Below are 21,157 nucleotides of genomic sequence, written 5' to 3'. Positions count from 1 at the left end.
CCAGACGGACTTGTTCAGCCAATCACGGACTGATACGGTACAACGCTGCGGCCAGTCATTGATGGTGGGATGGTGCAGCCGGGACCCTAAGATGCCGTAAGAGGTCACGTAAGAGCATGAAAAGGCAAGATTAGGCTGTTTATGTTCTCCCCAAGGGCAGCAATATATTGAGGGTTTAATTTGTGTGGAGTACCCCTTTAAATGCCCCTGATCAAAGTCTAGGGGATTACATTTTTTTTTTTTACAGAACTGGCAAAGTAGAAAAAAAAATGTAAAAAAAAAAGATTTGCTAAAAAACTTTATTGCAGGAGAAAGAAAACATTGACATAAAGCTGATGCCTAAATTCTGTCTGATAAGCAGAATAAGTCTGACCAATCGCCGGCTGTCGTCTGTATCCAACACGTATAACAAATGTAAGATATTCTGTGCTTCTATTTTTATGTATACTCTGTTACCTGGATTGTAGTTGCTTTTTAGGTGAGAGGCACTTATTTTTAATTGTAGATCATTCTTAAAGGGGTACTGGGGTGGGAAAAAAAATTGTTAAATCAACTGGTGTTAGAAAGTTATACAGATTTGTAATTTACTTATATAAAAAAAAATCTCCAGTCTTCCAGTACTTATCAGCTGTTGTATGTCCTGCAGGAAGTGGTGTATTCTTTCCAGTCTCTCAGTGCTCTCTGCTGCCACCTCTGTCCATGTCAGGAACTGTCCAGAGCAGCAGCAAATCAACATAGAAAACATCTCCTGCTCTGGACAGTTCCTGACATGGACAGAGGTGGCAACAGAGAGCACTGGAAAGAATACACCATTTCCTGCAGAACATACAGCAGCTGATAAGTACTGGAAGACTTTAATTCTTTTAAATCCATGAAAAATTTGTAATTTACTTCTGAGTACCCCTTTTAATACTTTAATTTGAATCCTCATTTTAAATTTATTTCCTTTCTATTATATGACAGGTGACTGTGAGATTTCTGTATATTTCTTGTATAATTAGTCAAATAAAAAAATTGAGATTAAAAAGGAAACTCCTATTTTCCTGTGTGAGTTTGTTGATGTTTAAGGAGACGTGATGGGCGGATAAAACCTTTCCCGCATTCTTGGCATGTAAATGGCTTCTCTTCTGTGTGAACTGTTTGATGTTGAACAGGACCTGCTTTCTGCGTAAAACATTTGCCACATTCTGAACATGAAAAAGGTTTCTCTCCTGAGTGAATTGCTTGATGTCTGACAAGAAGTGATTTCAGAGCAAAACATTTACCACATTCTGAACATGCAAATGGCTTCTCACCTGAATGAATGGCTTTATGTCTTGTAAGAGCTGATAACCGAGGAAAACATTTCTTACATTCTGAACAAGAAAATGGTTTCTCCCCCATGTGACATGTAAGATGTTGAAGAAGATATGACTTCTGAACGAAACTTTTTCCACATTTTGAACAGGAAAATGGCTTTTCCCCCGTGTGAGTTTTTTGATGTACATCGAGCTGTAATTTTTTAGTAAAACATTTCCCACAGTCTGAACATACAAATGGCGTCTCCCCAGTGTGAGAATTTTTATGCTCCTCGAGACGTTTTTTCCTGCTAAAGATTTTGCCGCATTCTGAACATGAAAATGGACTCTTTGCCATGTGATGAGTTATTACGTGTCTATCAAGAGTTGTTTGCTGAGTAAAACATTTACCACATTCTGAACATTCATAAGGCTTCTCCCCTGTGTGCTGCCTTTGATGTTGAGTAAGATGTGAACTCCTCATAAAGCATTTTCCACATTCTGAACATTCATATGGCTTCACCCCCGTGTGAGTTCTTTGATGTTTAGTAAGAATTGATTTATGAGTAAAGTGTTTGCTGCATTCAGAACATGAAAACGGCCTGGTTCCTGAGTGAGTTCCCAGATGGAACACAAAACTTGATTTCAAATGAAAACACCTGCCACATTCTGAACATGAATATGGCTTCTCCCCAGTGTGAATTCTTTGATGTTCAACAAGGCTTGATTTTGCAGTAAAGCATTTCTCACATTCTGAACATGAAAACAGTTCTCCTGCGTGTTTTCCCTGATGTCTTTTAAGATCTCCTTTCCGAAAAAAACATTTACCACATTCTAAACATGAATATTCCTTCTTCCCTGTGTGAGACCTTTGACCTTGAGAAGGGTTGTGTGCTCCTTGATTTTTCGCACTCTTTCTATGACTTTTATTTTCTCTTACAACCTGGGATGAAGCAGAAGACGGGAGCTGTTTTAGAGGATCAGATGAGATCTCCTCCTCTCTAATATCTGGACTTATCAGACGTCCCTCTGACCTCTTGGTACAGTCATCTGCTGAGGAGAACAACGATTGGATTATTTAAAATTGAAGGACTGACGAGAAGGAAAAAAGCAACTAGAACAAGATGGACTTGTGTACATGTTATGTGGTAGCAGAGTCAAGGAGTAACATTTCCAAGTAACCTTGGATATTTCTAGAAAGTGAATGTAGCAGAGCATAGGAGGGGATTACTATGGGGCCGAGCACGGGGGGGAGGGATTAGTATGGGGCAGAGCACAGGAGGGGAGGGATTACTATGGGGCAGAGCACAGGGTGGGAATTACTATGGGGCAGAGCATAGGAGGGGATTACTATTTGGCAGAGTCCAGGGAGGGAGGGATTACTATGGGGCAGAACCCAGGGGGGGAGGGGTTACTATGGGGCAGAGCATAGGGGGGAGGGATTACTATGGGGCAGAGCACAGGGGGGGATTACTATAGGGCAGAGCACAGGTGGCGAGGGATTACTATGGGGCAGAGCACAAGTGGCGAGGGATTACTAGTAATTATGTTTGGTTGCCTTCTGACCCGGCCTAGATATACAGTCAGAGGAGCTCCTATGGAGTAACTGTGTTAAGTTGCCCGGCCTAGCACCCTGTCTGAAGGCTCCTATGACTGGATTTGGGAAAGGCTCAATTACCTGCTGGTTAGTGACTCTCTTTGCTACAAACACTTCTCCACACAAGCATGATGACCCTTCTTAAAGGGAACCAATCACTGCGGAATTGTATTGAATACATACACTATATATAGACCTTTCACAACATGTAAGCAATGAACATTGTAAAAAAGAAAACTACTAACCTGGGCGGTTACCTGTAGTGATGTCCTCCTTATACTGCTCAGCACTGCTGTCGTCTGTCTCTTCTTCTTTTACGCTCCTGTCTGTAGCATTGACATAATTCAGACCTTTCCCTGTAGTGATGTCCTCCTTATACTGCTCATCATCGCTCACATCTGTCTCCTCTCCTTCTTCTTTTACCATCATATCTGTAGTGTTAATATTGTTCAGATCTTCCCCCTGGTTCATTAGCTGTAATATAAATATTGTCATCAGACGGGAGGAGAGATAAGGTGGAAAGATTTATATGAGCAGAAAAGATTATTATAATGAGGACCAGAAATGAGGTGACAGGAAGAGTTATCTGAGCCCCAGAGCTGCAGGTCCCCTCAAAGCCGGACATAGATATTAGATGATGGCTCAGTAATAACCTCATACACTGTACAGAAGACATGGCAAGAGGCTTCAGGTTGTCTCAGTAAAAGAGATCGGCCTCAGCCAGACACATCTGGGGTTTGTCTTGAGGGAAATAAAAAATCAGATGGGAATAAATCCAACCAGCCGTCTCCAGAGCCAGAAACTGAGATAAGATCAAGACACCATGTGATGTCTATGGTCGCCTATATCCGCCATCTCCACCTTCCTCATTACACAAGTATAATCCATATAATAGTGTAGGATAAACCCAGACTGAGAGCAAGAGCCTCACATGTACACATCATAGGGAACATCTCCATCTACCTGATCCTGATCCTGTGGGAGAAGAGGACGGGGACATCTCTCTGGTGCTGTTCTCTTACTGGATCTGACTGGAGGGAACACATACAGAGACTGAATTCATTCTTTCCATCCAGATAATACAGAGAGGAGGTGTGTATATAGTCCTGTCTATTACCTGCTGATGGGAGGGGCTGCTGATCCTCCAGCATCACATCCTTGTACTGATCCTTGTGTCCTTCTACATACTCCCACTCCTCCATGGAGAAATAGACCGCCACGTCCTGACACCTTATAGGAACCTGACACACACAATGGTCACACAGTCATCCCCCCCACCCCTCCAGTGGTGTTACTGTATAATGTCCCAGCATTCCCAGCAGCCACAGTCTCACCTCTCCACTCAGCAGCTCCACCATCTTGTTGGTGACTTCTAGGATCTTCTCTTCCTCCATTTCCTCATGTATCAGGGGCCCCGAGATTGGGCTCAGGGTTCTTCCCCATCCTTCACACCCAGGGGCCCCACAGCGCCCACTAGAGGACTTCTTCACTACTGTGTAATCCTGTGTATGGAGAGACACATTACTATCTCTCTATCCATTCCCACAATCCCTCACCTCCCCAGTCCTATCCATCTGCTATTCCATAGATAAGAATGATGTCATGATGACATCACTCCCAGAATCCCTCACCTCTCCAGTCCCATCCATCTGTTATTCCATAGATAAGAATGATGTCATGATGACATCACTCCCAGAATCCCTCACCTCTCCAGTCCTATCCATCTGTTATTCCATAGATAAGAATGATGTCATGATGACATCACTCCCAGAATCCCTCACCTCTCCAGTCCCATCCATCTGTTATTCCATAGATAAGAATGATGTCATGATGACATCACTCCCAGAATCCCTCACCTCTCCAGTCCTATCCATCTGTTATTCCATAGATAAGAATGATGTCATGATGACATCACTCCCAGAATCCCTCACCTCCCCAGTCCTATCCATCTGTTATTCCATAGATAAGAATGATGTCATGATGACATCACTCCCAGAATCCCTCACCTCTCCAGTCCTATCCATCTGTTATTCCATAGATAAGAATGATGTCATGATGACATCACTCCCAGAATCCCTCACCTCCCCAGTAAGCAGGAAGAGTATGTGTAGGGTGAGGGTTATTATCCTCTCGGCCATCTTGTCTCTGTCTCTCTCCATGGTTGATGGGTCGGTCTCTTATATAGAAGATATCAGCAGAGGATCCTGGAATGTTGGGAGATGAATATAGAGAAGATTAGTTATTGTGCAGAGTATATTATGTATTCTCTCTCTCTGTATGAGATGTATAATTTGTTACACAGTCCATCCATATTGCTGGGGGAGCAGGTCTTACCTGTTCTTCTCTCCGACTCTTAGGCTCCATTCACACGTTCAGTGTTTTTCCTGGTCCGTGATTGTAGTCTTCTACCTACCTATGTGATCCGTGCAAAACCGTCCATTTTGCATTTGTCTCTGAGATTTTTCATAGATCTGATTAAAGCATTTTAAATTACATTGGTTACATCACAATCATGTTTTTCACGCATGTACACACATGTTCATCCGTAAAAAAGATTAATCTCATTGATTTCTATGTGTATATTGTTCCGTGTTTCCGTTCCGGCCTTAGAAGTTTACCGTCCTGGTGGGGTGGGGGAGAAGTTGTCACGCTGTGAGCATAGTCTGTGGGTGAGACAACACCTGCACACATTGGGGGAGATTTATCAAACATGGTGTAAAGTGACATTGGCTCAGTCGCCCCTAGCAACCAACCAGATTCCACCTCTCATTTTCCAAAGAGCCTATGAGGAATGAGAGGTGGAATCTGATTGGTTGCTAGGGGCAACCGAGCCAGTTTCACTTTACACCATGTTTGATAAATCTCCCCCAATGTCCTATAGCCGCCACCTCATGTGACTGATGTTGTGGTGACATCCGGCAGCTATTGGATATTATATGTGGTATCTTCTCACCCGCACACAATGCTCCTCACATCTTCTCTCATGGTAAAGGGATTGGAGATTACAATACGACCTCTATGCAGCAAAACTCCCCTTATAGTTACATACATTACAGTGTGACATCAGTATCACACCCATCAGGAAGCTGCACCCAGATTCCTTTCTCATATAACATCGACTTCATGAACAATGTGCTGAGAAGCTGAGGAAATGATGGGACTATGGAGCCTCAGATAACTGAGGGAGGTTACAGCATCGTACGCTAAAGCCCAGAGGCCGCGCCGTAACTGTATAATATGTGTCATCAAGGGGTTAAAGAGTTACCGTCATGTAAAGAAAGTTTCGAAGTACAGCAAACATACCTTACCCAGTGCTTCCAGGACCTGCCATGATGTCACAGTCATGTGATCAGTCACATGATCAGGGGCTGCTGCTCAGTGTATGCAGGACTCTGCTGTGCTGGATGAGCTGAAGTCAGGGGCGTAACTACCACTGTAGCAGCCATAGCGGCTGCTATGGGGCCCGCCACACCAGGGGGCCCCATGGCCTGCTCCTGCAATACACTGGGCCCCCTGAGCAGGTGACCAAACGGGCCTCCCGGGTTCTGCAAATGTCCCTTTAACTGAAAGTGCTTGCAGTTATGACTACACTTGATGGCTTAGTGGTCAGTTGGGAAGGCGGGGGGGGGGGGGGGGGGGGGGGGGGGGGGGGGGGGGAGGGGTGGCCCAATCAAAAATGCCATGGGGCCCAACCATTTCTAGTTACGCCCCCGGGTGTACATGTTGTGTGCCCTCAAAATAACTTCAAAAACAACACCCAAACCCTCAGCGCCAAAGGCCTAGGGTGAAATATAAAGTATCTGTGGGGAGATGCACTTTGAAGCTTAACTTTTATTAATGTGAACTTTAAAGTGGGATGGATGAGTCAGAGAAGCATGATTACCATTTCTCTATGATGTGCTGATCCTACAGTATATTATACAGGAACCTTGACATGGTGTGTGGGCTTATGTAACTATGTCCTGATGTTACTAGTATATAGCGCTGAGAGGCAGAGGGATCAGTGTTAAAGGGGTATTCCGGGAAAAATCAACTTTCTCCCATCCACAGGATAGTAGAAAAGTAGGAAATCTCGAGGGGATCTGACCCCAGTACATCTTCACACCCACCCCCCACCCACGCCAAATGCCTTATCGGGCCCTGTTGGCTCTGTTAAGAATAGAGCCCTGGGTCAACACATGACCCGCGGCTCTCTTCATTCCTATGGAGTGACAGAGCCTAATACATCGCTCTTCTGGCATACTCGTCTCTTTCCGTCACTCCATAGGAATAAATAGCGACCTGTGGCTCTAACTATATCAGAGCTGGCAGGGCCCGATACAGAGATCGCCGGGGGTATAGGGGGTCAGACCCCCTGCAATCTCCTACTTTTCCCCTATGCTGTGGATAGGGGAAAAGTAGATTTTTCCAGAATACCCCTTTAAGTATATGGATCTGCGACCATGTCTGCTTTTCCTCCAGAGAATTATATAATATACTAGAACGTTGCACCTATAGTTTGTAGTCTTGTTAGACCTCAGCCCTGGTGACCTAGATCGCAATTCTCTGACTTGTCCGTTTTATTTTAACGTTCACATTAATAAAAGTTTTTACAATTAAAAGTTACATGCTAGATAGCTGTTAGATCAGACGTGTTACTTTTCATATGTGTCTCCTTGACGTAACAGCAATCTAACAGTGTCAGCAGTTTGGAACCTGAATTGCAGATAACAGATTCACTTTAAAAGATTCTATAATGGGCGTTCCAGCCCTAAGAAGCATGGCACATCCAGTGTGGACATTCTTTGACGTTGCTATTAAGCTGGTGTCACACACCGTGGGGCAGATAAAAACTTCCAATTCTTAGAGTGTGTTTATATAGACTAGACAGCCTAAGGCTATGGTCACATGTTCCGTGACCCAGCCAGGTACCAGCCGGATGATCTTTAGCGCCGTTGAGTTCTGATGTGGGGGCATCAGTGCCCGCCAGCATCAGAACTCCCCACAGCACACAATGAAGCACTGGGTGGAGAGCTAACAAATGGGGATTACCTACAGTGGGATGGGGGAGAGGAGGGGGGCCCAATCAAAAGTTTGCTATGGGGCCCAGCCCTTTCTAGTTACTCCCCTGGCTGAAGTGATGTGTGTGCAGCAGAGCTGTCTGTGTGTGATGTGTGTGGAGCAGAGCTGTGTATGTGTGTGTTATATATGCCTGCAGCAGAGCTGTTTGTGTCTGTGACGCATTGCTTCACTTTTAGTACTTTGCTTCCTGGAGATATAGAGTCTCTATCACCTCATCTAATCATTTAGACATGGGTGGTGTAGTTCCAGGCTGTCTAGTGTAGCTTGAATAGTCTGAGATTTTGGCCACTCAATCCGTCTAACCCAGTTTTGAAACTGCCAAAATCCATTTGTTTTGGGGGGTTTGTTCTATATTGTGTTTCTTTACCTCAGCTGTTCCATCACAGTCCCCCCCCCCCCTGCCAATTCCCCGCCCACAGCTGTTTTAGAACATCTAGGCTGTGTTCACACATTGCAGTTTCATTGTGTTACTGAATTAATTCTAGAAATTTACCATTTCATTCCACCCCCACCCCCACAGCACACTGTATTCTCTACCTGTAACACCACACAGCACACTGTATTCTCTACCTGTAACACCACAGAGCGCTGTATTCTCTACCTGTAACACCACACAGCACACTGTATTCACTACCTGTAACACCACACAGCACGCTGTATTCTCTACCTGTAACACCACAGAGCACGCTGTATTCTCTACCTGTAACACCACAGAGCACACTGTATTCTCTACCTGTAACACCACACAGCACGCTGTATTCTCTACCTGTAACACCACACAGCACGCTGTATTCTCTACCTGTAACACCACACAGCACACTGTATTCTCTACCTGTAACACCACACAGCACACTGTATTCACTACCTGTAACACCACACAGCACACTGTATTCTCTACCTGTAACACCACAGAGCACGCTGTATTCTCTACCTGTAACACCACAGAGCACGCTGTATTCTCTACCTGTAACACCACACAGCACACTGTATTCTCTACCTGTAACACCACACAGCACGCTGTATTCTCTACCTGTAACACCACAGAGAACACTGTATTCTCTACCTGTAACACCACACAGCACTGTATTCTCTACCTGTAACACCACACAGCACGCTGTATTCTCTACCTGTAACACCACACAGCACGCTGTATTCTCTACCTGTAACACCACATAGCGCTGTATTCTCTACCTGTAACACCACACAGCACGCTGTATTCTCTACCTATAACACCACACAGCACGCTGTATTCTCTACCTGTAACACCACACAGCACGCTGTATTCTCTACCTGTAACACCACACAGCACACTGTATTCTCTACCTGTAGCACCACACAGCACGCTGTATTCTCTACCTGTAACACCACACGGCTCTCTGTATTCTCTACCTGTAACACCACACAGCGCTGTATTCTCTACCTGTAACACCACACAGCGCTGTATTCTCTACCTGTAACGCCACTATATTCTCTACCTGTAACGCCACACAGCACACTGTATTCTTTACCTGTAACACCACACAGCGCGCTGTATTCTCTACCTGTAACAGCACACTGTATTCTCTACCTGTAACACCACACAGCACGCTGTATTCTCTACCTGTAACACCACACAGCACACTGTATTCTCTACCTGTAACACCACACAGCACACTGTATTCTCTACCTGTAACACCACACGGCACGCTGTATTCTCTACCTGTAACACCACACGGCACACTGTATTCTCTACCTGTAACACCACACGGCACACTGTATTCTCTACCTGTAACACCACACGGCACACTGTATTCTCTACCTGTAACACCACACAGCACGCTGTATTCTCTACCTGTAACACCACACAGCACTGTATTCTCTACCTGTAACACCACACAGCACGCTGTATTCTCTACCTGTAACACCACACAGCACACTGTATTCTCTACCTGTAACACCACATAGCACTGTATTCTCTACCTGTAACACCACACAGCACACTGTATTCTCTACCTGTAACACCACAGAGCAGTGGGAGCAGGAGACAATGTGAATTGGCACAGAGGACATTTTTCTTCACTTCCCGGATGTCTATCAGCTACCAGTGTGGCAGACCCGCACAGATGTGGTAATACATTATATAGACACATCTATATAACTTTTAATAGAAAAAAAAACTTCTTCCCTATCTGGAGTTCCCCTTTAAATATATTGCTGCCCTTGAAGAGAAGATAACAACATTTAATTTGATCAAGTGCATTTAAAGGGGTACTCCGCTCAAAGTGTAGGGCGAAATAAAAAAAAATTCATGCATAATATTTGCTAAAAAAAAAACTTTATTGCAGTAGAAAGAAAACATTGACATAAAGCAGATGCTTAAATTCTGTCTAATAAGCAACATTTGTCTGACCAATCGCCGGCTGTCAGCTGTATCCAACACGTATAACAAATGTAAAATATTCTGTGCATCTATTTTTATGTATACTCTGTTACCTAAAAAACAACTACAATCCAGGTAAAACGACACTAAAGGTGTATTTGGGTGAGAATAAACATTGATTTTAAATGCACTAGTGTCAGGAAGTTATACAGATTTGTAATTTGCTTCTATTTTAAAATCTCCAGTCTTCCAGTACTTATCAGCTGCTGTATGTCCTGATGGAAGTGGTGTATTCTTTCCAGCCCGACACAGTGCTCTCTGCTGCCACCTCTGTCCATGTCAGGAACTGCCAGAGCAGGAGAGGTTTTCTATGGGGATTTGCTCCTTCTCTGGGCAGTTCCTGACATGGACAGAGGTGGCAGAAGAGGGCACTGTGTCAGGCTGGAAAGAATACACCACTTCCTGCAGGACATGCAGCAGCTGATAAGTACTGAAAGACTGAAGATTTTTTTCAATAATAGTAAATTACAAATCTATTAAACTTTCTGGCATCATTATAGTGCTTGAAAAAGCACTATATTGTAATCCGTATTCTTCTTCCGCTTTCTATTCTTCCAGCCATTCATCTGCGATTAATACAGCCCGAAACGCTTTGCGCAGACTCCGTTTCGATCGGATTTGTCGTTTTTAAGAAATTTACGTTTAAAAACCCCTAATTTCCCATAGGAAAAATGGCCACACTGTAAACGCTAACAGCCAATCACAGCGCATATGCAAATAGCTGACATATAGCAGCCAATAGGAACTCTAAGGACTTGTCAGTGAATGTATCACAACATCCGCACAGTCACATGTCCACTATGGGCCGATGGAAGGTCCTTAACGATTTTGTCTCACTGACATGAGTAAGATTGTCATGGTAACTGAGCAATGATTTTTACCAATATAAGTAGCAGAGTTCAGTCAGTAAAGTAGCAGAGCTGAGGCAGGCATGTAGCAGAGACCTAACCGCACTACGTAGCAGAGCTGAGCCCCGCACTACCTGGCAGATGTGAGTATGTGAAGTAGCAGAGCTGAGTCAGTGATGTAGTAGAGCCGATACCCACATGATACAGCAGAGCTGAGTCAGTGAAGTAGCAGAGGTACCAAAATCCCTCTTAAGGGGACGTTACCCAAGTCGCTCTTAAAGGGATGGTAATAAAGTTGTTCTTAAAGGGCAGGGGTCAAAGTCACTCTCAAAGGGACAGCACTAAAGTTGCTCTTCAAAGGATGGTACCCAAGTCTCTATTAAAGGGACTGTACCAAAGTCTCTCTTAAAGGGAGGGTATCAAGGGTTAAAGTTTCTAATAAAGGGAAGTTACTGCTAAAGGAGCGCTTTTTTCAAGAACATTGGGGGAGATTTATCAAACTGGTGTAAAGTAGAATTGTTGCCACCTTTCATTTTTCAAAGCATCTGTGAGAAATAAAAGGTGGAATCTGATTGGTTGCTAGGAGCAACTAAGACAATTTTACTTTACACCAGTTTGATAAATCTCCCCCTATGTATTTCCCTGGAATTGCAAATCTAGTTTAATTTGAATTCTCATTTTAAACCGATTCCCCTTCCTCTTATATGACAGGTAACTTTACTGTATGATTTCTATATATTGCTTGTATAATTAGTCAAATAAAAAAATGAGATTAAAAAGGAAACTATTTCCTTGTGTGAGTTTGTTGATGTTTAAGGAGACGTGATGGGCGGATAAAACCTTTCCCGCATTGTTGGCATGTAAATGGCTTCTCCCCTGTGTGAACTGTTTGATGTTCAATAAGACCTGCTTTCTGTGTAAAACATTTCCCACATTTTGGGCATGGATATGGCTTCTCTCCTGTGTGACATCTAACATGGTGGAGAAGATATTTTTTCCTTAAAAAACATTTGCCACATTCTGAACATGAAAAGGGTTTTTCTCCTGTGTGAATTGCTTGATGTCTGACAAGAAGTGATTTCAGAGTAAAACATTTACCACATTCTGAACATACAAATGGCTTCTCAACCGAATGACTTGCTTTATGTCTTATAAGAGCGGACAAACGAGGAAAACATTTCTCACATTCTGAGCAAGAAAATGGTTTCTCCCCCGTGTGACATGTAAGATGTTGAAGAAGATATGCCTTCTGAAAGAAACTTTTTCCACATTCTGAACAGGAAAATGGCTTCTCCCCCGTGTGAGTTTTTTGATGTCTATCGAGCTGTAATTTTTTAGTAAAACATTTCCCACATTCTGAACATACAAATGGCGTTTCCCCAGTGTGAGAATTTTTATGTTCCTCGAGACGCTTTTTCATGCTAAAATTTTTGCCACATTCTGAACATGAAAATGGACTCTTTGTCATGTGATGAGTTATTTCATGTCTATCAAGATTTGTTTGCTGTGTAAAACATTTACCACATTCTGAACATTCATATGGCTTCTCCCCTGTGTGCTGCCTTTGATGTTGAGTAAGATGTGAATTCCTAATAAAGCATTTTCCACATTCTGAACATTCATATGGCTTCACCCCCGTGTGAGTTTTTTGATGTTTACTAAGACCTGATTTATGAGTAAAGCATTTGCCACATTCAGAACATGAAAACGGCCTGGTTCCTGAGTGAGTTCTCAGATGGAATACAAAACTTGATTTCACATGAAAACATCTGCCGCATTCTGAACATGAATATGGCTTCTCCCCTGTGTGAATTCTTTGATGTTCAACAAGGCTTGATTTTGCAGTAAAGCATTTCTCACATTCTGAACATGAAAACAGTTCTCCTGTGTGTTTTCTCTGATGTCTATTGAGATCTCCTCTCCGAATAAAACACTTATCACATTCTGAACATGAATATTCCTTTTTCCCTGTGGGAGACCTTTGATCTTGGGATGGTTTGTCGCTTGTTTGTGCTCCTTGATTTTCCTCACTCTTACTATGATGTTTATTTTCTCTCACAACCTGGGATGAAGCAGAAGACGGGAGCTGTTTTAGAGGATCAGATGAGAGATCTTTGCTGTGAAGGGCTGACTGTGTATCTGGGATAGTGGACGGCTCCTCATATGTATCTTGTGTGACATCCTGATCCTCATCTCTAATATCTGGACTTATCACACATCCCTCTGACCTCTTGGTACAGTCATCTGCTGAGGAGAACAATGATTTTAATTAATATAACTTTGACAATGATATTAAGACAGTGGTGATAACCAAACAAAATGATTATCGTTCGAGTTTTCTCGATAACGATTGCATTTGAGCGATAATCGTTCCGTGTAAACACAGCAAACGATCAAGCGACGAGCGAGAAATCGTTCATTTTGATCTTTCAACATGTTCTCAAATCTTCGTTGGTCGTTCGTTCGCTAAAAATTCGCAGATCGCTTCGTGTAAACGTTTTTTTAAAGATTCACCCTATGAAGGGTGGGCTTAAGCGATTTTAAAAAGATCGCTGTAACGATTTTACTAACGATTTTTCTCCGTCTAAACGCTGATCGTTATAAAAACCAAATCGTTGCTTCATAATCGTTAAACGATCGATTGGGCGAATTATTAGCTATGTGGTGCTCATTAGCTAATGAGCACCACATAAAGACGCAGCTGTGACAGGAATCTGTGTACGAGCTGTGAGGAGAAAAGCATCAGAGCGGAGCACGGCTGGAGGTGACAGGCGAGGTTCAGTCAGTCGGTACATAGACGGCGAGTCTGAAGGAGTGACGAGAAGGAAAAAAGCGACTAGAGCAGCAGAATGGACTTGCGTACATGGTATGTGGTAGTCAAAAGGTAAAACTTCAAACTATTTCTAGGAAGTGAACGTAGCGGATTTTGGCCTAGATACCTGTTCAGACAGGCTTCCATGGAGTGACCATCTTTAGTTATCTTCTGGCCTACATCCCTAGTCAGAGAAGCTCCCATGGAGTGTCCGTGTTTAGTTGCCCGGCCTAGCACCCTGTCTGAAGGCTCCTATGACTGGAGTTGGGAAAGGCTCGACTACCTGCTAGTTAGTGACTCTCTTTGCTACAAACACTTCTCCACACAAGCACAGTGACGCTTCTTAAAGGAGAAGTCCGGCCAAAAGTATTTTTTAATATGTTATTACTTAGGGAAAGTTAGACAAATTTCTAATGTACATTAATTATGGGATATGCACATATAGGGCTATTTCCCTTAATTTAGTAGATCATGGAGTGTTAGAACTCTCTCAGATATAGTGATGTCGCGACAAAGGGTGTAATTGTGGAGTGTGCAGCAGGGGGCACTCTATATATAGAAGTCAATGAGTACCATTGACTTCTATATATATATAGTGCGCCCCTGCTGGACACTCTATTGAATCAATGAATGTGTATGTAAAAATGATATGTACACTACGTTTTGTTAAGTGTCCTTGCTCCCCAAAGTATCCCATAAATGTATTCAATGAATACATTTGGAGGGCACCGAGCAGGGAGGGAGAGAAGTGCCTATACATCTACCTCCCCCCTACCTCCCTCCCTCCCTGCTCGGTGCTGGGCACATATACACAGTACTACTACTCCCATCATCTGCTCATAGTATGAGCAGAGGATGGGAGGAGTAGTACCTACGCTATCCCCAGCACATCGGCACTGCCGCCGCCCGCGCTGCTTCTCACACTTCACACATCACTGCAAACATGGGCCGTTCTCGCCGACTGGGATGACAACCTTTCACTGCCTCCCTGGAGAACAAAGGAGCAGGTAGGATGAAATTCAGCAGGTCCGACCTTTGTTGCAATTGGTGAGTAAAATATATGTGTATTCAGTGGTCACTACTCACCTGGACGCTTACCGGTAGTGATGTCCTCCTTATACTGCTCATCACTGCTGTCATCTGTCTCTTCTTCTTTTGCACTCTTGTCTGAAGCATTCATACACTGCAGACCTTTCCCAGTAGTGATGTCCTCCTTATACTGCTCATCACCGCTCACATCTGTCTCCTCTCCTTCTTCTTCTTTTACCATCATATCTGTAGTGTTAATATTGTTCAGATCTTCCCCCTGATTCATTAGCTGTGATATAAATATTGTCATCAGACGGGAGGAGAGATAAAGTGGAAAGATTTATATGAACAGAAAAGATTATTATAATGAGGACCAGAAATGAGGTGACAGGAAGAGTTATCTGAGCCCCAGAGCTGCAGGTCCCCTCAAAGCCGGACATAGATATTAGATGATGGCTCAGTAATAACCTCATACACTGTACAGAGGACATGGCAAGAGGCTTCAGGTTCAGTGGAGATCGGCCTCTGCCAGACACATCTGGGTTTTGTCTCATGGGAAATTAAGAATCAGATGGGAATAAATCCAACCTGTTGTCTCCTTCTACACATCATAGGGAACATCTCCATCTACCTGATCCTGATCCTGTGGGAGAAGAGGACGGGGACATCTCTCTGGTGCTGTTCTCTTACTGGATCTGACTGGAGGGAACACATACAGAGACTGAATTCATTCTTTCCATCCAGATAATACAGAGAGGAGGTGTGTATATAGTCCTGTCTATTACCTGCTGATGGTAGGGGCTGCTGATCCTCCAGCATCACATCCTTGTACTGATCCTTGTGTCCTTCTACATACTCCCACTCCTCCATGGAGAAATAGACCGCCACGTCCTGACACCTTATAGGAACCTGACACACACAATGATCACACAGTCATCCCCCCCACCCCTCCAGTGGTGTTACTGTATAATGTCCCAGCATTCCCAGCAGCCACAGTCTCACCTCTCCACTCAGCAGCTCCACCATCTTGTTGGTGACTTCTAGGATCTTCTCTTCCTCCATTTCCTCATGTATCAGGGGCCCCGGGATTGGGCTCAGGGTTCTTCCCCATCCTTCACACCCAGGGGCCCCACAGCGCCCACTAGAGGACTTCTTCACTACTGTGTAATCCTGTGTATGGAGAGACACATTACTATCACTCCATCCATTCCCAGAATCCCTCACCTCCCCAGTCCTATCCATCTGTTATTCCATAGATAAGAATGATGTCATGATGACATCACTCCCAGAATCCCTCACCTCCCCAGTCCTATCCATCTGTTATTCCATAGATAAGAATGATGTCATGATGACATCACTCCCAGAATCCCTCACCTCTCCAGTCCTATCCATCTGTTATTCCATAGATAAGAATGATGTCATGATGACATCACTCCCAGAATCCCTCACCTCCCCAGTCCTATCCATCTGTTATTCCATAGATAAGAATGAGGTCATGATGACATCACTCCCAGAATCCCTCACCTCTCCAGTCCTATCCATCTGTTATTCCATAGATAAGAATGATGTCATGATGACATCACTCCCAGAATCCCTCACCTCCCCAGTAAGCAGGAAGAGTATGTGTAGGGTGAGGGTTATTATCCTCTCGGCCATCTTGTCTCTGTCTCTCTCCATGGTTGATGGGTCGGTCTCTTATATAGAAGATATCAGCAGAGGATCCTGGAGTGTTGGGAGATGAATAGAGAGATTAGTTATTGTGCAGTGTATATGATGTATTCATACCTCCCAACTGTCCCGGATTCCACGGGACAGTCCCGTTTTCGGGGTGCTGTCCCGCGGTCCCGGAACGGCACCCAGTGTCCCGCATTATATGTGGCCCTACGGAAAAAAAAAAAACAATAAACCAGTAACTCACCTGTCCGCCGGTCCCAGCAGCTCCTCTCCCGGCAGGGTGCGCACTCCCGTCATCCTCCGGGGCAGGCAGCGGGGTATACAGACACTGACTGTGCCGGAAGTGACCTGCAGCCTCTGTCATGAATTACTTCCGGCACAGTCAGTGTCTGTATACCCCGCTGCCTGCCCCGGAGGATGACGGGAGTGCGCACCCTGCCGGGAGAGGAGCTGCTGGGACCGGCGGACAGGTGAGTTACTGGTTTGTTGTTTTTCTGGTCGGGCCACACAAATGGGGGGATTGGCTACTGTGTGGGGCATTATATGGGGGATTGGCTACTATGTGGGGCACTATATGGGGGGATTGGCTACTATGTGGGGCACTATATGGGGGGATTGGCTACTATGTGGGGCACTATATGGAGGGATTGGCTACTATGTGGGGCACTATATGGGGATTGGCTACTATGTGGGGCACTATATGGGGGCATTGGCTACTATGTGGGGCACTATATGAGGCATTGGATACTATGTGGGGCACTATATGGGGGCATTGGCTACTATGTGGGGCACTATATGGAGGGATTGGCTACTATGTGGGGCACTATATGGGGATTGGCTACTATGTGGGGCACTATATGGGGGCATTGGCTACTAAGTGGGGCACTATATGGGGCATTGGATACTATGTGGGGCACTATATGGGGGCATTGGCTACTATGTGGGGCACTATATGGGGGCATTGGCTACTATGTGGGGCACTATATGGGGCATTGGATACTATGTGGGGCACTATATGGGGGCATTGGATACTATGTGGGGCACTATGTGGGGATTGGATACTATGTGGGGCACTATATGGGGCATTGGCTACTACGTGGGGCACTATAATGGGGCATTGGCTACTACGTGGGGCACTATATGGAGGGATTGGCTACTATGTGGGGCACTATATGGAGGGATTGGCTACTAAGTGGGGCAATATATGGGGATTGGCTACTATGTGGGGCATATATGGGGGGATTGGCTACTATGTGGGGCACTATATGGGGCATTGGATACTATGTGGGGCACTATGTGGGGGATTTGATACTATGTGGGGCACTATATGGGGGATTGGATACTATGTGGGGCACTATATGGGGGATTGGATACTATGTGGGGCACTATATGGGGGCATTGGCTACTATGTGGGGCACTATATGGGACATTGGATACTATGTGGGGCACTATGTGGGGGATTTGATACTATGTGGGGCACTATATGGGGGCATTGGCTACTATGTGGGGCACTATATGGAGGGATTGGCTACAATGTGGGGCACTATATGGAGGGATTGGCTACTATGTGGGGCACTATATGGAGGGATTGGCTACTATGTGGGGCACTATATGGAGGGATTGGCTACTATGTGGGGCACTATATGGGGATTGGCTACTATGTGGGGCACTATGTGGGGGCATTGGCTACTATGTGGGGCACTATATGGGGGCATTGGCTACTATGTGGGGCACTATATGGGGGCATTGGCTACTATGTGGGGCACTATATGGGGGCATTGGATACTATGTGGGGCACTATATGGGGATTGGCGGCTATGTGGGGCACTATATGGGGGCATTGGCTACTATGTGGGGCACTATATGGGGCATTGGATACTATGTGGGGCACTATGTGGGGGATTTGATACTATGTGGGGCACTATATGGGGGATTGGATACTATGTGGGGCACTATATGGGGCATTGGATACTATGTGGGGCACTATGTGGGGATTGGATACTATGTGGGGCACTATATGGGGCATTGGCTACTACGTGGGGCACTATAATGGGGCATTGGCTACTACGTGGGGCACTATATGGAGGGATTGGCTACTATGTGGGGCACTATATGGGGGCATTGGCTACTATGTGGGGCACTATATGGGGGCATTGGCTACTATGTGGGGCACTATATGGGGCATTGGATACTATGTGGGGCACTATATGGGGGCATTGGCTACTATGTGGGGCACTATATGGAGGGATTGGCTACTATGTGGGGCACTATATGGAGGGATTGGCTACTATGTGGGGCACTATATGGAGGGATTGGCTACTATGTGGGGCACTATATGGAGGGATTGGCTACTATGTGGGGCACTATATGGGGATTGGCTACTATGTGGGGCACTATATGGGGGCATTGGCTACTATGTGGGGCACTATGTGGGGGATTTGATACTATGTGGGGCACTATGTGGGGGATTTGATACTATGTGGGGCACTATATGGGGGATTGGATACTATGTGGGGCACTATATGGGGGCATTGGATACTATGTGGGGCACTATATGGGGCATTGGCTACTACGTGGGGCACTATAATGGGGCATTGGCTACTACGTGGGGCACTATATGGAGGGATTGGCTACTATGTGGGGCACTATATGGGGATTGGCTACTATGTGGGGCACTATATGGGGGCATTGGCTACTATGTGGGGCACTATATGGGGGCATTGGCTACTATGTGGGGCACTATATGGGGCATTGGATACTATGTGGGGCACTATGTGGGGGATTTGATACTATGTGGGGCACTATATGGGGGATTGGATACTATGTGGGGCACTGTATGGGGGATTGGATACTATATAGGGCACTATTCAGTCAGCAGCATGTGGTGACTGTAGGGAAGTGGCTATGGAGGGTCACTATGGGGGTGTGGCTATGGAGGGTCACTATGGGGGTGTGGCTATGGAGGGTCGCTATGGGGGCGTGGCTATGGGGACCGTGGCGCACATGTCCCTCTTTGCTCTTTGCAAAAGTTGGGAGGTATGTATATTCTCTCTCTGTATGAGATGAATAGTTTGTTACACAGTCCATCCATGTTGCTGGAGAAGTCTTACTTGTTCTTTTCTCCAACTCTTAGAGGGGGAGGAGTTGTCACGCTGTGAGCATAGTCTGTGGGTGAGACAACGCCTGCACACAATGTCCTATAGTCGCCGACTGATGTGACTGATGTTGTGGAGACATCCGGCAGCTATTGGATATTATATGTGGTATCTTCTCACCCGCACACAATGCTCCTCACATCTCTCTATGCAGCAAAACTCCCCTTATAGTTACATATATTATAGTGTGACATCAGTATCGCACCCATCAGGAAGCTGCACCCATGATAAATTTTACTTTTGTTTTGCCTGACTTTATGAAGCCGGACTTTCCCCAGGATAGAATGGTTCCTAATGAGAGTTAGCAGCTGCAGTTCTGCTTACAACATAAAATCACAGACACAGACAGCTGATGTACGTATCAGTAACATAAGTTGGGGAAGTGCACCCTTTATTTTTTTGTTAGCTTTTATAGACACAATATGGGGCGGAGTTACTCATGCGCAGTGTATTCAAGTATTGCAAACTAAGGGGTAGTGCGGCGTTTAACTTTTATTCACTAAATAACACACATTACAAAGTTATTTAAGTGAATGGCCCCCTTCCCCGTGTTTCCCCCACCCTGGAAGTGTTGGTGCATTATACTTACGTGTTTGCTGTCGACCCCGTACGCCATCTTGTGTCGACGACGTCATCTTCGGGTTGCCAGCCGAATCGTCCCTCACGCCGGCCCCCCTTTGCAGCGTCATCAGCTGCTCAGCTGCGATTGGCTGAGCACAGTTATGCGGGGCAGGGGAACATGGGGAAGGGGGCCATTCACCTAAATAACTTTGTAACGTTGTATAACTTTGTAATGTGTGTTATTTAGTTAATAAAAGTTAAACGCCGCACTACCCCTTTAACATATGCGTCAGAGTTCCTAGAAATTATCATTGTGAGTGAGAGTTCCCATTCCTTTCTTCCTTCCAGATCATCTTTCTGTCACGCTCTGATCATCTTCTAATTCAGAGACCTGTATATATAGGTGTAATCCCACAGGTACGGTGTAAGCAGGTACAATCACATCACCTAGCCTTATCAACCCATATTCCTCTGCTCTCTTCCCATATAACATCGACTTCATGAACATTGTGCTGAGAAGCCGAGGAAATGATGGGACTATGGAGCCTCAGATAACTGAGGGCGGTTACAGCTCCATACGCTAAAGCCCAGAGGCCGCGCCGTGTCATCAAGGGGTTAAAGAGTTACAGCCATGTAAAGATACATTCTAGCATCTACCGTAAAGAAAGTTTCAAAATACAGCAAACATACGTTACCCAGTGCTTCCAGGACCTGCCATGATGCC

General features: G+C 45.1%; 2 protein-coding genes across 5 annotated transcripts; both read right to left on the bottom strand.

Moving 5' to 3' along the window:
• Positions 1 to 895: 895 nt before the first annotated feature.
• Positions 896 to 3,478, bottom strand: LOC138786755 (oocyte zinc finger protein XlCOF6-like). 4 transcript variants are annotated; one of them, XM_069963782.1, is made up of 2 exons: positions 3,120 to 3,478; positions 896 to 2,330 (listed from the first exon to the last, which is right to left on the bottom strand). In XM_069963782.1, the coding sequence occupies exons 1-2, from the start codon at positions 3,367 to 3,369 to the stop codon at positions 1,036 to 1,038; spliced, it is 1,545 nt and encodes a 514-aa protein (XP_069819883.1). In that variant the 5' UTR covers positions 3,370 to 3,478; the 3' UTR covers positions 896 to 1,035. The 4 variants fall into 4 exon arrangements, with proteins under 4 accessions (XP_069819883.1, XP_069819884.1, XP_069819885.1 ...); XM_069963783.1 differs by having other exon boundaries at positions 896 to 2,327; XM_069963784.1 differs by having other exon boundaries at positions 3,132 to 3,478.
• Positions 3,479 to 10,799: 7,321 nt separating this feature from the next.
• LOC138786740 (zinc finger protein ZFP2-like) lies at positions 10,800 to 15,764 on the bottom strand. Its single transcript, XM_069963752.1, has 3 exons — positions 15,675 to 15,764; positions 15,101 to 15,332; positions 10,800 to 13,446 (listed from the first exon to the last, which is right to left on the bottom strand). The coding sequence occupies exons 2-3, from the start codon at positions 15,327 to 15,329 to the stop codon at positions 11,987 to 11,989; spliced, it is 1,689 nt and encodes a 562-aa protein (XP_069819853.1). The 5' UTR covers positions 15,330 to 15,332; positions 15,675 to 15,764; the 3' UTR covers positions 10,800 to 11,986.
• Between the last annotated feature and the right edge of the window lie 5,393 nt (positions 15,765 to 21,157).

The sequence above is a fragment of the Dendropsophus ebraccatus genome, chromosome 3 (assembly GCF_027789765.1).
Source record: "Dendropsophus ebraccatus isolate aDenEbr1 chromosome 3, aDenEbr1.pat, whole genome shotgun sequence".
Lineage (NCBI taxonomy): Eukaryota > Metazoa > Chordata > Amphibia > Anura > Hylidae > Dendropsophus > Dendropsophus ebraccatus.
This window is presented reverse-complemented; position numbering and strand designations above follow the sequence as displayed.